General features: G+C 48.7%; 7 protein-coding genes across 7 annotated transcripts; 3 read left to right on the top strand and 4 right to left on the bottom strand.

Moving 5' to 3' along the window:
- Positions 1–332: 332 nt before the first annotated feature.
- On the bottom strand, positions 333–1,605 carry BKA55DRAFT_513493 (Sin-like protein conserved region-domain-containing protein; the record flags this gene model as incomplete). The annotated part of the gene is made up of 2 exons (XM_046187899.1): positions 333–982; positions 1,032–1,605. The coding sequence occupies 2 exons, from the start codon at positions 1,603–1,605 to the stop codon at positions 333–335; spliced, it is 1,224 nt and encodes a 407-aa protein (XP_046048729.1).
- Positions 1,606–2,047: 442 nt separating this feature from the next.
- Positions 2,048–3,404, bottom strand: BKA55DRAFT_570387 (uncharacterized protein). The gene has a single exon (XM_046192999.1). The coding sequence runs from the start codon at positions 3,346–3,348 to the stop codon at positions 2,260–2,262; it is 1,089 nt and encodes a 362-aa protein (XP_046048730.1). The 5' UTR covers positions 3,349–3,404; the 3' UTR covers positions 2,048–2,259.
- Positions 3,405–3,556: 152 nt separating this feature from the next.
- On the top strand, positions 3,557–6,114 carry BKA55DRAFT_616568 (uncharacterized protein). The gene is made up of 2 exons (XM_046196716.1): positions 3,557–5,698; positions 5,747–6,114. Exons 1-2 carry the CDS (start codon positions 3,844–3,846, stop codon positions 5,812–5,814), a joined length of 1,923 nt encoding a protein of 640 aa, XP_046048731.1. The 5' UTR covers positions 3,557–3,843; the 3' UTR covers positions 5,815–6,114.
- A 63-nt stretch (positions 6,115–6,177) lies between these two features.
- BKA55DRAFT_691046 (vitamin-D-receptor interacting mediator subunit 4-domain-containing protein) lies at positions 6,178–7,271 on the bottom strand (the record flags this gene model as incomplete). Its single annotated transcript, XM_046199600.1, has 2 exons — positions 6,178–7,070; positions 7,124–7,271. 2 exons carry the CDS (start codon positions 7,269–7,271, stop codon positions 6,178–6,180), a joined length of 1,041 nt encoding a protein of 346 aa, XP_046048732.1.
- Positions 7,272–7,472: 201 nt separating this feature from the next.
- On the top strand, positions 7,473–8,751 carry BKA55DRAFT_570396 (ubiquinol-cytochrome-c reductase complex subunit-domain-containing protein). The gene is made up of 6 exons (XM_046193000.1): positions 7,473–7,584; positions 7,694–7,737; positions 7,871–7,924; positions 8,130–8,223; positions 8,278–8,331; positions 8,387–8,751. Exons 1-6 carry the CDS (start codon positions 7,573–7,575, stop codon positions 8,393–8,395), a joined length of 267 nt encoding a protein of 88 aa, XP_046048733.1. The 5' UTR covers positions 7,473–7,572; the 3' UTR covers positions 8,396–8,751.
- A 199-nt stretch (positions 8,752–8,950) lies between these two features.
- On the top strand, positions 8,951–11,294 carry BKA55DRAFT_540353 (DIE2/ALG10 family-domain-containing protein; the record flags this gene model as incomplete). The annotated part of the gene is made up of 5 exons (XM_046190252.1): positions 8,951–9,136; positions 9,189–9,277; positions 9,328–9,920; positions 9,970–10,107; positions 10,156–11,294. 5 exons carry the CDS (start codon positions 8,951–8,953, stop codon positions 11,292–11,294), a joined length of 2,145 nt encoding a protein of 714 aa, XP_046048734.1.
- Positions 11,295–11,631: 337 nt separating this feature from the next.
- Positions 11,632–12,120, bottom strand: BKA55DRAFT_540354 (uncharacterized protein; the record flags this gene model as incomplete). Its single annotated transcript, XM_046190253.1, has 1 exon — positions 11,632–12,120. The coding sequence occupies one exon, from the start codon at positions 12,118–12,120 to the stop codon at positions 11,632–11,634; it is 489 nt and encodes a 162-aa protein (XP_046048735.1).
- Between the last annotated feature and the right edge of the window lie 1,813 nt (positions 12,121–13,933).

Below are 13,933 nucleotides of genomic sequence, written 5' to 3' on the forward strand. Positions count from 1 at the left end.
TGCCGGCGAAAGAATTATTGGGAGCGGTTCAGCGTATAGGCATACTGGGTGTACAAAATTCCTAACCCGTGATATGGCGAGTGCTTAGCGCTTTCATGTATACCGGCATTACAGTCGGATGATCATTACTAACTCATGGAGAGAGTTTGGGAGGACTCTTGTCCATTGAGGAAATAGGTTATATCGTATTTGCAAATTTTACGCGTTTTTGGCAAAGCTTTTCCATGCTGTGACTTTTTGTATTCCTTGTGTAAGTTTGATAGATCCTTTGCGCCGTCCCATGCAACCTATTCTGTCTCCCGAATTTACTTCTAGCCTCAAACTTTCACTTTTCATCCATCAACGTTGGCCGTCTTTGAAGCCGTAGCTCGAGGTCTACCTCCCCGTCGAGGAACGCTTCCAGCCGCTCCGCCTCGTGGGCGAAGCTTGGGCTTTCGTGCCTCTTCCGACGCTGGCGCAGGTTGCTCTGGCTGCTTGGTGGGAGCAATTGGCTTGGGATTCTCTTTAACTGGCTCTGGCGCCGGCTGTGGCTTCTTGATACCACTAACAGCCTCAAGTAGCTCATCATCATCCCATCGACGAGCGAACTTTGGCACGGACTCTTCAAGTGGTGGTTCATTTTCCTCAGCATCATCGGCTTTCTCTGCTTCTTCCGCGGCCCCTTCTTGAGTAGGGCGCAGGAAGAGGCTTTCGTTATAAACCTCCCATGCAGCCTCCTCATTCTCATCTGTGTAGTGCATAGTTCGCCAGTGCTCTGTCTGCACAGCTCTTAGACGATCAGCCATGGTTTCGGTGGTAACTGTATCACCATCGCCAGTAGCCTTAACAGTCATATGAATTGCGCGAGCGGTGCCGCCTGCTGTGCTTGGAGCCGACTCCTTGGTAGCTGCGGCTTGGCGTTCTTGTTGAACGGCTGCGTCAATGTGGTGAAGTTGTGGGCGTAGATGGACAAGTGATGATACAGGCGTAAGATGTAAGTCCTCTGGCGATGTGTTAGAAGATATATGGATTCAAGAGCCTATGTGACTTACTGCCTTGAAAGACACCAACCATATGCTGGACCTCCTTATACTCAGGATACTGCCCACCAAGGGTCTGTGTCCGAAGTACTTTATCCTGCCTGACGGCCTCTGCCCAATCCACGTTCTCTCCTTCGTCCTCGGCCTTTTTCCTGCCACCTCGAGCCTGAACCGTACCGAAGCCAAAACCACCAGCCAAACCATGACTGCCACCATTCTTGGTCGCCATAGAAGCATGTAATGTCTTTCCCCACCTAAGACCCTTCTCCCGATCATAGGCGACTGTGTTGTCGAGGGGTACATCGACTTCAACCATACCAGCTTGAGCCTTCACGCGCAATTCGGTTGGGGGAGGTCGTGGAGAGTCATCGGTGCGATTGGGATGTTGGAGAACGAGAAGACGGCGGCCTAACGGTAGAGATGGATTGATAAAGACGTTATATGTTGCGGTGACTGGATCGTCATCGTCATCGTCGTTTATCGTGGTGGGATTGTTGGTTGTGGAGGGCTTGACGCTGGAGTCAATGTCCATATCATCGACGTCCATTGAGGCCACGGGAGCCGGTGTATTCGATGTCGTAGACATTTTATAAGATTATTTGAAAGTGAGGAGAGCTTTTCCGCAAAAATTGCCAGCCAAGAACCTGACAAGGCCTTGTTATTCGCTTTCGGTTTCGATGACTCTACGTCGCTCTCGAAGTTCGCTTTGCGACAACCACTATGCGCAGCTGTTTCTAGAAGACCTTTGGCTCAAATCTCGATTTTGAGTATGTGTACGGGTTTTGTACCAGTACCTCAAGCTTCGCCGTTTTTGCGACAGGGTTTAAACGTGAAGTAAGTCAGCTTGAAGGTTGCAAGTTTAGAGAGACGTCAACGCTGGGAGGGGCGCGACTGTAGAGAAATTTCCATGTTCGTCCCCCGCCAAAGTTTGGACCGTTATCTTATCAGCAATTCGAGAGTCCCCAAACAGAAGATGAGAGTCATTTAGTTGTGCCCCGTTTCCTATAGGTAACTGACTTATTTCAATAGAGACATAATCTTGGATGAAAGAAGTATTCTGCAGCAATTATAATGATTTTTCAGTAAAGCAGCCTATTCGTATTGGCGGTTTCTCTACAGGCCTTCCAAATTTTAAACTCCAGTGGAATCCAGCAGGCATATCCATTACACGATATTCGCAAATCGTTTCGTTTCTGGCCATCCCAGAAGCCAGAAAACATATCTATTAACATCAAACCGTCTATCGACCCTTTCCACGGTCGCGGCGTCCACCTTCCAATACCTTGACTCTCTTGTTGAATCTGTCTCCAATACCACCTCCCATACCACTTCCACGGGGTCCATCCGTTGTATCGATTCCACGCTTTCGGCTCTTGTCCAGAAGAGCACGGACATTTCCACCCGATTGCTTGCGCTTGGTAAGGCGGTCAATACGGTCGACACCCTCTCCCAGATTGTGCCAATCCTCGCCACCAAACTGCATGCGGTTACTGCGACCAGCCTGCTTCGCCTTCTGAGCTCGATCCTTCTTGCTCTCCTTGGGAAGACGTGTGAAGTTCATTTCCTCATAATCCCGGCGCTCTGCCTCCTCCTTTCGTTCAGCGTCGGTCTTCATCTTGCGACCGCCCTGGACAATTGTGGTACCAATACTGGGCTCCGCCAAAGGTGCACTGGATAGCTCTGAAGCAACGAATTCCTCCATGGTGTGGGACTTGCCGGCGCGACGATCGTACTTCTGGGGCCGTTGAGGCGCATCCATTGTGGCGCGGTCTCTCTTGGGTGGGCGGTAGACACCCGGAGCTCCTCCATCACGCTCCGCACGACGAGCGGTAACATCATCAGCCATGGCACCAAAGTTACCAGGCTTGTGGGACAGAGCTTCGGCGTCTGCCTCCTCCTCCGAGTCTTCCTCTTCTTCCTCAGAATCTGATCCAGCCGCGGCCTTGGCTTCATTTGCCTGTCTCTCGCGCTCCGCATCGTCTGCTGTTCGGAGGAATCGATCAATGGAGAAGCGCAACTTCTCTTCCAACGGTCGGGCTCCCCTTTCTAAGTAAAGTCGCAGTTCAACCAGCTTTACCCTAACAGATTCGTCGAGTTCGGAGTCGTCTTCGGCTTTGTCCGAGTTCGTTTTTGAGTTGCGCAACTTGAGCAGGATCAAGAAGACGAGGTTTTGTAGATATGAGAGTAGAAGCTCATTCTTAACATCGAGGAGTGAAATGCCATCCTTCTGGTGCTCGATAGCGGCGAGTTTTGGTGTGACCTCGAGTGCTGAAGACAGCGACTGTGTAAGCGACGTCAAAAGCGCCGGTAGTGTCGTAGGGGCTGCCATGTTGATCTGTTTGCCTGAGACTTGAAATGTCTAGACAATTGAAAACTGATGTCTCGTCGAAAAGTTTGGAGTACTTCAACTTTTTAGCGGGGCTTTCTTGGTTTTGCTGCTCCACCTTCCTGCTCCGAGAGCCACAAACGCCACGAATCCCCTGTTTCAATGAGTGGCTCATTCTCCTGACTCAGCTAATATCTCCATGACAGATTACAGCAAGTGCTTTGAAGCTCCCTGTTTGACGAATTACTCTCGCAGCTATTTCGCTGGCCTGATTCACCACACGATCCTTCATATCATTGATCAGCCTAAATAAAAGGCAGAAACTGAGTTAAATTCTCAGTGATTACTTGATTTTTTATTTTCCTTCCTCATCGACTCGAAATTGCGGGTCGCGCAAGTCGTCGTCAGCTGGAGCTTTGATCGACAGCTTCACATCTCGGCTTTCGCAACCCTCCTTTGTTAACCTCTATCGGTCTGCGCATGACCTAACTTTCCAATATGCATTTCCGAGACTTTGCGCCTCGTACGGCGCTTGTCAGCTCGCTGTTAGCTATACCACAGCTAGCCTCTGCCTTCTACCTCCCCGGTGTCGCTCCAACTACCTACAAAGAGGGAGATAAGGTTCCGCTTTACGTGAATAGCATCAAGCCTGTCGACCGCTCCCAAGACCCGCGACTACATGCCGTTGTCTCGTACGACTACTACCATCCTGCGTTCCAATTCTGCCAACCTGAAGGCGGCCCTCAATATGTTTCGGAAAGTCTGGGTAGTATTCTCTTCGGAGACCGTATCATGACTTCTCCCTTTGAGCTTATCATGGGCAAGAACGAGACCTGCAAGCCCCTTTGCGAAGTCAAATATACTGAGAAATCGGTTCAATTTGTCAAAAGCCGCATTGAACAAGGATACAGTCTGGAATGGCTTGTAGATGGATTGCCAGCTGGACAGGAAGTTCTCGATCAATTGACTGGCACTACCTTTTATAATCCCCGATTCTTGCTTGGCCAGGATGATAAGGACGACAACATTCTGTTCAATAACCACTACGAAATTGCCGTCGAGTACCACGAGGTGAACAAGGACCCCAACCAGCGCCGTGTCGTGGGTGTGGTTGTGCAGCCAAGTTCAAAGGAGTACGGCGGCAAGGCTGATTGCGCCAACCACCCACCCATCGTTTTGTCTGGAAAGGAGCAGCATGTTGCCTTCAGCTATAGCGTCATCTGGCGCAAGTCCGACACTGCCTGGGCCACTCGATGGGACAAGTACTTGCACGTTTTTGATCCTAAAATTCACTGGTTCTGGCTTATCGATACTGCTATTATAGTCGTTATTCTTGTTCTCACCGTCATGTCCATCCTGGTCCGCGCTCTCAAGAAGGATATCGCTCGTTATAACAGACTCGACCAGATCGACCTCGACGACTTTGGCGGTACCTCGGTTGTTGAGGATGGTGTTCAGGAAGACTCTGGCTGGAAGCTGGTTCATGGCGATGTCTTCCGAACCCCTTCGCGTCCTCTTCTGCTCTCAGTCCTGGCCGGCAATGGTGTTCAGCTGTTCTGCATGACAGGATGCACCATTCTCTTTGCTCTCCTTGGATTCTTGTCTCCCTCAAACCGTGGATCCCTTGGAACGATCATGATCCTCATGTACACTGTCCTCGGCTTTGTTGGTGGTTATGTCTCTGCTCGAACTTACAAGGCCTGGCAGGGTGAGAGCTGGAAGTTGAACATTGCCTTGACCCCTACCCTGGTTCCCGGCATTGTCTTCTCTAGCTTCTTCCTCCTGAACCTTTTCCTCTGGGCCAAGCAGTCATCAGGAGCGGTTCCTTTCACCACCATGCTTGTGATTGTTGCTATCTGGTTCATTATCTCGATTCCTCTCTCGTTCGGTGGTTCTTGGGTCGGATTCCGCTCTCCTCAGTTTCAGCCCCCTGTCCGTACCAACCAGATTCCACGACAGATTCCTCCTGTGAGCACTTACCTTAAGCCTGTCCCTAGTGTGCTCATTGTCGGTCTTCTTCCATTCGGTGCTATCTTTGTCGAGCTCTTCTTCATCATGAACTCGATCTGGTTCAGCAGGATCTACTACATGTTCGGCTTCTTGTTCCTCTGCTATGGTCTTATGATCGTTGTCTGCGCTGCTGTCACTATCCTTATGGTGTACTTCCTGCTATGTGCGGAGAACTACAACTGGCAGTGGAGGTCTTTCCTTGCTGCTGGCATGAGTGGTGGCTATATCTTCTTGAATTGTCTTTTGTACCTTGTTACAAAGGTCAGAGCTAGTGGGTTGGCTGGTATTGTGCTCTACATGGGCTACAGTGCCATCATTTCATTCCTCTTCTTCATTCTTACTGGTAAGTTCTTTCTGGTCCTCTTCTTGTTTGCCATTCTAACTATTTCAGGCTCCATCGGCTACTTCGCCAGTTGGTGGTTCGTTCGCAAGATCTACTCGTCCATCAAGATTGACTAAGAGACGACCTTGCACCAATTATGACGAATGGATCATCAACGACAAGGGACTAATGAACAAGAGACGGAATTTCGGTGTTTGTAAAATACATGTACGACCAGCATCTGGAATTCGCGTTTACCATGAGCCGTGGTTTAAGCTGCAAACAAGGGCAGATCGGCAAGACTATGGTGATAAGGATCCGTGGTGTTGCGTCAGTACGCTACGAGTACGGAGTAGATTCATTTTCATTTAGACGGATATCAAAATCAGGCCAGTGCCAACAGAGCTGGGCCGTGTTGGCTATTGACGAGGGGGTATTGTTCTGCATTGTTTTTAAGCTTATTATAGATATCAAAAATTCGTTGGCTTATCTCCTCTTACTCAATCGTCGTCATCATCGTCATCCAAATCATCCAAGTTAGTAAACTGGAACTGAGCCTTTTGCTGTGGAGGTCCAGTTGGGCTCCTTTGCTCGCCAGTGGCAGCCGGACCACCAACCAGACTTGCGCGTCTCCAAGCCTCTTGGTCCTTTTCTCTCTGGCGTTCTCTCTCGATGCGCTGGCGCTCGCGTTCTTCGCGTTGCTTCTTCTCGCGCTCTTCCTGGGCAATACGGTCCTCTTCTTCCTTCTGCTTTCTCTCCTCTTCCTCACGACGTTTGCGTTCTTCTTCCTCGGCTGGATCGTAGCCCTTGGGGTCGATGCCCTGCTCCTGGAGGAGCTGGTTAGCAGCCAGGGAGCCAGCGCCAAGCTGAAGGTCGTTTGGCCAAGGGAGGAAGATCTGGTCGGTCAAGGGGTTCAAGAACTGTGTCCACTCGCTGGGCAGGACGGTGTTGGCCGACATAGAGGACTGCTGAGTCGCAGGTTCCTGGGAGACGACGGGTGTGCCATTCATAACTGCCGGGCTTTGAACTTGAGACGATGGAGGCGCAGATGGTGTCATGACTGAAGCTGCTTGCGACTCGGGTCCTGGAGTCTGGGCGGCTGGTGTTTGACCGCCTGGAGTTTGAACTTCTGGCACATCTGGCGTCGGTGGGACGGCTTTGATGGTGCCTGCTGGGGGCATAGTCGTTTTGCTGATACGTCGAGCATAATTGAGCAGTTCTTCGTAGGCGATGGGGTAGCTGGGGCCAGAAGGAAACGTGGTGGTTTGCGTCGTCACAATATCCTTGCGAGTAGTCGCTAGATTCGAAAGAGTGTCGCGGATCTGCGTATCAAGGGTGGCTGAAGATTCGCGCAGTTGTTGAATACGTAAATAATTGTTCTGGTGAGTTTGAACTGAGAAGTAGATTAGCCGAAATGTTCGTTGCTGGCTATGTCATATGAATTACCTTCTTCCAAGCCTTTGCTTAGTTCTTGGTCAGCTGCATTGAGCTCATCTCCTTGCTGTATAGAGGGATGGTATTTCGTGACCGAATCAATTAGATTTGCGAGAGCTTTCTCTAGTCGCTCAAAGCGACCATCGATATATTTGTCCATCACAGGATCGTGGTTTGTGAATGCGAATCTCTAGTACCAAGTGATATCAATGAAAGTAAATAAAAGAAAGGTCCACGACAAGGCTGCTATAGCAGACCAAAGCTCGAAAGTCAAAGTGGGCCTTTAGTCGGGGTTATTATTGGTCGGCTGTGGCAGAGCTTCTTTTAGGCCTGAGGCCAAACAACCCCGATCTTTCCCGTTCGGCAAACTCGCGCAACCAATTCCAAGGCCTTCTTTTACGACGACGACATTGACGAGCAATTGAACGACGAAACAGGCTTCCACCGCCCTACAATTCAAGATGGTCTCCTACGTACGTCCGAACCCTTCGATACGACCGCCGAGAACGAGCTACAAATATTCACGAATGGCTCGAGGCATCTTTAACGAAGCATACAATCGACTGACCTGATTCTCACCAGACTCCCATCCGCATGTCGGAATTCAAGAGCAACTATGGTCCCAAGTACGTTACATCAGTCTACGATTACCGAATGTCGAATTCGAAGCGCCCTGTTGAAGCACAAGCCAACTACGACTTTCGAGATGCAACGCAAGGGTCGATATGAGTAGTGACGTTGGCTAATACTCTAGAATAGGTACCATCCTCAGCCCAACGTTGCTGGCATCACCCCACAGGCTGCCTTCCGAATGTAAGTGCACAACTCTGAGCCGAAAATACGATCGAGAACCGAATTGCAAGCGAATCGAGTTTCCGTCTCCCTTCCGTTTCTCCGAAGTCTTGGAATGATCAACCGCGGCTGAGATGGACATGACGGATGAGAGATTGGAATTGGACTAGAGACTTCGCTGAACGATCGATCGTTATGCTGTGGATGAGAACTGACTGGGTTATAGCGGCTCCCGTCTGGCTATGTACGGTGCCCCCGCCGCTGTTGCTGTCCTCCTCTTCGCCAACGGTATCCCCCGTGTGCAGCGCGACGTTCTCCAGGTACGAACGAACTTCTCTCGACTCCTCTTGGCCACGATCCTAATTCCTATACAGAAGATTCCTTTCCTTGGCAACTACTTCCGAAAGGAGATCCACCCCGCCGACAACGTAAGTCTTGACTATGATACGAAGCATTGGGACTGGTTACTAATAGTCTGTATAGCCTTTCTAAATTATCTGGTGGATTTGGGGAAGATAGACGTTGTTCAGTGCCCGTGCCGGCTCTCCTTGTATAAGATATTCCAATAGACATGTTCTGAGCCTTGAATTTTGCTGTGAAATGTACGGCCTGTGATTGGTTGATGTTTAAGTGGTTAACTTGCAGGCAGAGACATACCCACCACCTTATGGAAGTCATGTCAAAGAGAATAAACCTGTAACGGCATGAAGGGGCTGAATAGAGTGACTCTTATCGCTGCTGTAGTCTATAATATCCTTGGGCTGTCACATGTTGCTTTCAATCATTTGGGGTTGTTGTTGGATGTTCCACTCATTAAAGGACAGTGCAGCTAACTCACTGCGAAACACTGTTCTCTCTCCTACATGTACAATTTGCCCGTCTTATACAATTTCAAGCTGACTTTCGCCTTTCATTTATACTTCACCTTTTGTTACTTTAATCTTTCTTAACGCAAATATTTGACTTCTTCATGCTATGAGAACTTTCTGACCCTTCCAACACCGTTCTTTCTCGTGTTCAGCAAACTGCTCGTGAACACTTGTCAAGATGGAGCTATCTCAAGGATACAGGACAGTAGCAGCCTTCATCGTTGCGCTACCTTTTTTTCTCTGGCGATTCAAGGACTCTTCAGGCCCGAACTCGCGTTTAAAGGGTTTCTTCTTTTATTCTCTTTCTGCCGCTTCTGTCTCTTGGTTGTATCTCATCTCAGCACTGGTCCCTGAGCCTTACCTGGTATGTTTTGTTTAACATCACTACTCATTGCATGTATGCTAACTTAAGTTAGGATGAAGTATTCCATATACCACAGGCGCAGAAATACTGCCAGGGGAGATTCCAAGAGTGGGATGACAAGATTACGACACCGCCAGGCCTGTAAATTTCACGCGCTTCTCTGCCTCTATGCAAATCTGATCACAGTACAGTTACCTTCTCTCTCTCATAACACCTGGAGTTATCCGTCCTAATAGTTCCTTGGGTGGATATCTCTGCGACGTCAAGAGTCTACGAGCTACCAACGTTGTTGTTCTGACGATACTCGCCTTCTTGGTCCTGAAGTGCCGTCGAGAGATCGAGGCACGTCTCTATGAAGCTCATACCTCGACCAGGCTACGCAATACTTCACAATATGCAGTTCACACCGCACTCAACATCGCCCTATTTCCGCTTCTTTTCTTCTTCTCTGGACTTTACTACACCGATGTTGCATCAACTGCAGCCGTTCTGGTCGCGTACTTGAACCACTTGAAGCGCATTGGTCGAGATCGTAGTTCCGTCCCGAACGATCTAACAACAATATTCCTTGGAGTTGTCACGCTTTTCTTTCGTCAAACCAATGTCTTCTGGGTAGTTGTGTATATGGGTGGCCTGGAAGCTGTCCATGCTGTCAAGACGTTGCGCCCAGAGCAGGTTGATCAACCAGTTATCTTGACACTCTTTGAGCAGATCAAGTATTTTGCCTGGAGGTATTCTCTTGGAGATATTCATGACCCCCCGCTGCACATGGTGTGGCCAGATGGTAAATCAACTCTTTCCTACAGGTTAACTTGTCACTAACTGAATATCAGATATGCTCTTCTGTGTGTTGAGCCTGGGAATCGCAGCGATTTGCAACCCAATCCGTGTCATTAGGAATATATGGCCTTATGTTTCTGTCCTTGTCTCATTTGGTGGCTTCGTAGCATGGAACGGTGGTGTTGTCCTTGGTAAGTTCTTCCATCGCATCGTGCCAAGTCTGTGGCTAACGACACAAGGTGACAAATCCAACCATGTTGCTACTATCCACCTCCCACAGATACTCTACATCTGGCCTTTCTTTGCTTTCTTCTCTCTGCCACTTCTGGTACCATATGCCCTGCCCATAATAAACATGGTACTACGAATACTCCCACATGCCGGATCGCCTACACCAACTAGCAAACCAGCCCCTGAGACAGAGACCAGTGCAGAGCCGGCCTCACTTTCATTCAGCAAGTCACGAAGGTCGGGTAGCTCTGCCAAGGACTCAGCGACTGGCAGCTCGGACAGAAAATACCCACGACCATCGAAGCCACTGGAAATCGCCAGCTTCATCTTTGGGATTAAACTTATCCTATGGCCCCTCTACCTCCTTGCGACCATCCTACTCTCACTCGCCATCGTTCGCTACAACACAATTATCCACCCTTTCACTCTGGCTGACAACCGCCATTACATGTTCTACATTTTTCGATACACCATCCGACGGGCTTCTTGGATTCGATACGCTTTGGTTGTCCCATATACCTTATCTCGGTGGATGACCTGGGGTACTGTCGCTGGCTGCTCACGATTCTTTACTATTCACACACGTGCCTGTTCTGTATATGGGAATGGAACAGGAAATCCTCCCTTCCTGAGTCATCCTATGGTGACTAACGTGGGGTTCTCACCAAGACAAACTTATGCTGCCTTTCCGGCTGAGATAACGGAGACTTCTCAAGACGCTTCCAAGGATCAAGAACTGAGTAAGGCTTTAGAAGAGGATCCTCTTCTGGCTTCCGTTATCCCAGCATCAACATCGACGGGCCTCATCTTTTTGCTCGCCACAACCTTATCACTCATGACGGCTCCGCTAGTAGAGCCACGATATTTTATCATCCCCTGGGTGATGTGGAGGCTGCTTGTGCCTGCGTGGAGACTTCATGACCATGGTGGTTACAGCGATGTTGCTACTAGACTCTCAAATCACCCAAAGACCAGGCGTTTGTTTGAGTTCTTTCAACACTACGATCTGCGTCTTATCGTTGAGACGGTCTGGTTCATCGCTATCAATGTCGCAACAGGCTATATTTTCCTCACCAAGCCTTACGTATGGAAGGCAGAAGATGGGACTGTGCTGGACGACGGGCGACTTCAAAGATTTATGTGGTAGACACAAGGTGAAGAGGATATGAGAGATATGGTTGCAAAAGATACTCTTTTTGTATTTTTGTCTTGACAGGCATGTGGCCCTCATATCGCTGGGAACTCATTTCATGCCATATGTGAAATATACCCAAACACTGAACGCCGTATCCATGGCCCGTATCCAGACCTATCCGTAGCCTTAATCATACCCAGTTTCATATCGAGCAACCCAAATTCATGCATAAGTGACGTTCGTGCGTTATGTACCAAAGAGGCTTCTCATGCAATGAGTGATGCACACACATCTTCCCTGCCCTGTCCAGTAGTCGTAAAAAGTCTCATAAAAATAATCATGCGTTGCATTATAAGCTTAGACGATCTAAACTTAAGCCATCATTACTTCTCACACGGCGGATGACGCCAAGCTTGAAGAATTTCTCTTCACCGCCGGGTGTGCGCCCACCGATGTACCACTTGTCGGCACCTATCACATCGCGGAACCCTTCACTGCTGCTATCGCTCCCACGTCGACCAGATGATCCAGGAATAGGAATGGCGGTGCCGTTGACGGGAGATGTTGATGTTGACGGTGAGGAAGAAGTGGTGTTTCGGGGTGGACGGATGGCGACACTGGAAGTGGTTGGTTGTTGCTGAGACTGATGATGATGTGACGTAGAGGTAGAAGTCGCAGTTGTGCTTGCTGCAGTTGCTGTGGCAGCTGTGGTCGTCGTTGTATCTCGGGTGTGCTTGTTTGGCTGATGTTGATGTTGAGAGGTAGTAGAGATAGAGGGGCCTTGAGGACGGAAGGCGGCGAGGAAAGAAGAGAGGAAATACGGTCGTTGTGAAGGCATCGTGAGGTTAACGGTTTGATATGATGTGATGTAATGGAGAGAGGTTGGCGGTAGAAGTCGACGGAGTAGCCGAGCGACGGTCCGAGCTAAGCCGAGTTGTTCGCGATAATGTCGATGTATGCGTAGTTGAAAGAGAGCCAGTCCCTAATTATTGGTGTTGTTTGTGTTTTGTGATCAACCGTCGTAGTAAAGTGACTCAATTGTTTCTTGGTGGAAATGGGATGAAGAAGTGGAGTCGAGAGTATGAAGAAGAAACAGTGACAGTGACAGTCTGGGGAAGAGCAACGGTTTAATCGTAGTCACTGACGTCGATTTTTTGTGGAGGACGAGAGACGAGGGAGGGGAAAACCCGGAACCAGCAAATGCTAATGGCAGGGATGTCATAGGTCAGGCTCTGATTTTATGTAAGTGTGTGCACGTGCAATTTACCAATCAGAGTAGGCGGCCCTACTGTACTGCAGAGGTTAGAGGACTGTAGAGGATGGCTCGGTTGGGCTTGCACTAGTTGAACTTGAAATGCGGAGGTGGTTTGAGAGTTTAAGGGTGAGGATTTGATTCTATTGGGCATACAAGTTGAAGAGAGGTGTGATACTGGCGGTTATTTTGTGAACAAGAGGTTTAGGGATCAACTAGTTACTGTATACAGTACACTCACTATACTGTTCACTGAATAATTCATGGTCTTAAGAATGAACTACTGACGTAACTACTAAAGTGTGTGAAGTGAGTTGACTGCCAGTTCTGTAGATACTGAAGATATCCCTTCGCCCGTCTTACTATACACATCCAACCGTTAAATGTCACCTCAATCAGACCCCAATTCACAAAAAGCAAAGAAAAAAAGGGTCATTGTAAGCGAGATCCTTCAGCGACTGTCCAACGCCTAGACTTTTCCATGCACGTTTGCCCATGCAGCATCACAATTCATCTTGTCCAGCTTTCGAAGATCACTTCCATATTTAAAGCTAGGCGACACTAGTCATGACAGTCATAACCCTGTTTTCAACCACATTTTATCAATCATCGCGATGAGTATCAAGATGCGGATGATCAAGATTGATACAACGCTCTTTACTGGTATGAACAAAGGCTCGTTCTCGTTCTCGTTCTCGTTTATACTGGCACAATAGACTGTTCATGTCCGTCTTGTTCCTGTGTTAAAGTAGCACTCTTACATCTCCGGACTCCCGGGTCAAAGGGCTCCTTGTGACAGCTGAATGTGAATGCGTGTATGCGAGCATGATCTGATAATTTCTGGCAATGCAACTGCAGCAAACATATGGTGATCACTATGGGGTTAAGACTGGTGAGTAAAGGGCTTCATCCGTTTGGTCGATCGGATTATCTGCAATAACTGGCGGACTATTGCAGCGATTGTCAAGCAATATTAATAGGGACAGGTTGAAGCTTGTAAAGAATATGTACGATTACCTAACAATTCATGATCGTTGGTTTGCCTCGGCTTGAGGTCACGATATCTGACTACCCTGGATCGTCGAGATAGCACGACACTTAATTCCATTGTCTTACAAGCCAACTCACACGGCAAATAACCTAACTGATCACAGAAATACTTGGCCATGCTGTGTAACAATGCTGCAGTATTCGTTGAGATGTCAGTCCTCTCAACAACTTGCGCCATACCATACTATAGCGGTGTAGACCGTAGACCCCTCACCACCAACCACCCATGACTATCCGTACCCATATTCCCCTCCACAGAAAAAACCCGCCAGCGCATAATGACAGCTGTAGCTGTAGACCTTAACATCCATTGTCTATGCAGTCTTTGCATATTCCCACTCCCGTGATA

The sequence above is a fragment of the Fusarium redolens genome (genome assembly GCF_020744475.1).
Source record: "Fusarium redolens strain MPI-CAGE-AT-0023 chromosome Unknown BKA55scaffold_9, whole genome shotgun sequence".
Taxonomy (NCBI): domain Eukaryota; kingdom Fungi; phylum Ascomycota; class Sordariomycetes; order Hypocreales; family Nectriaceae; genus Fusarium; species Fusarium redolens.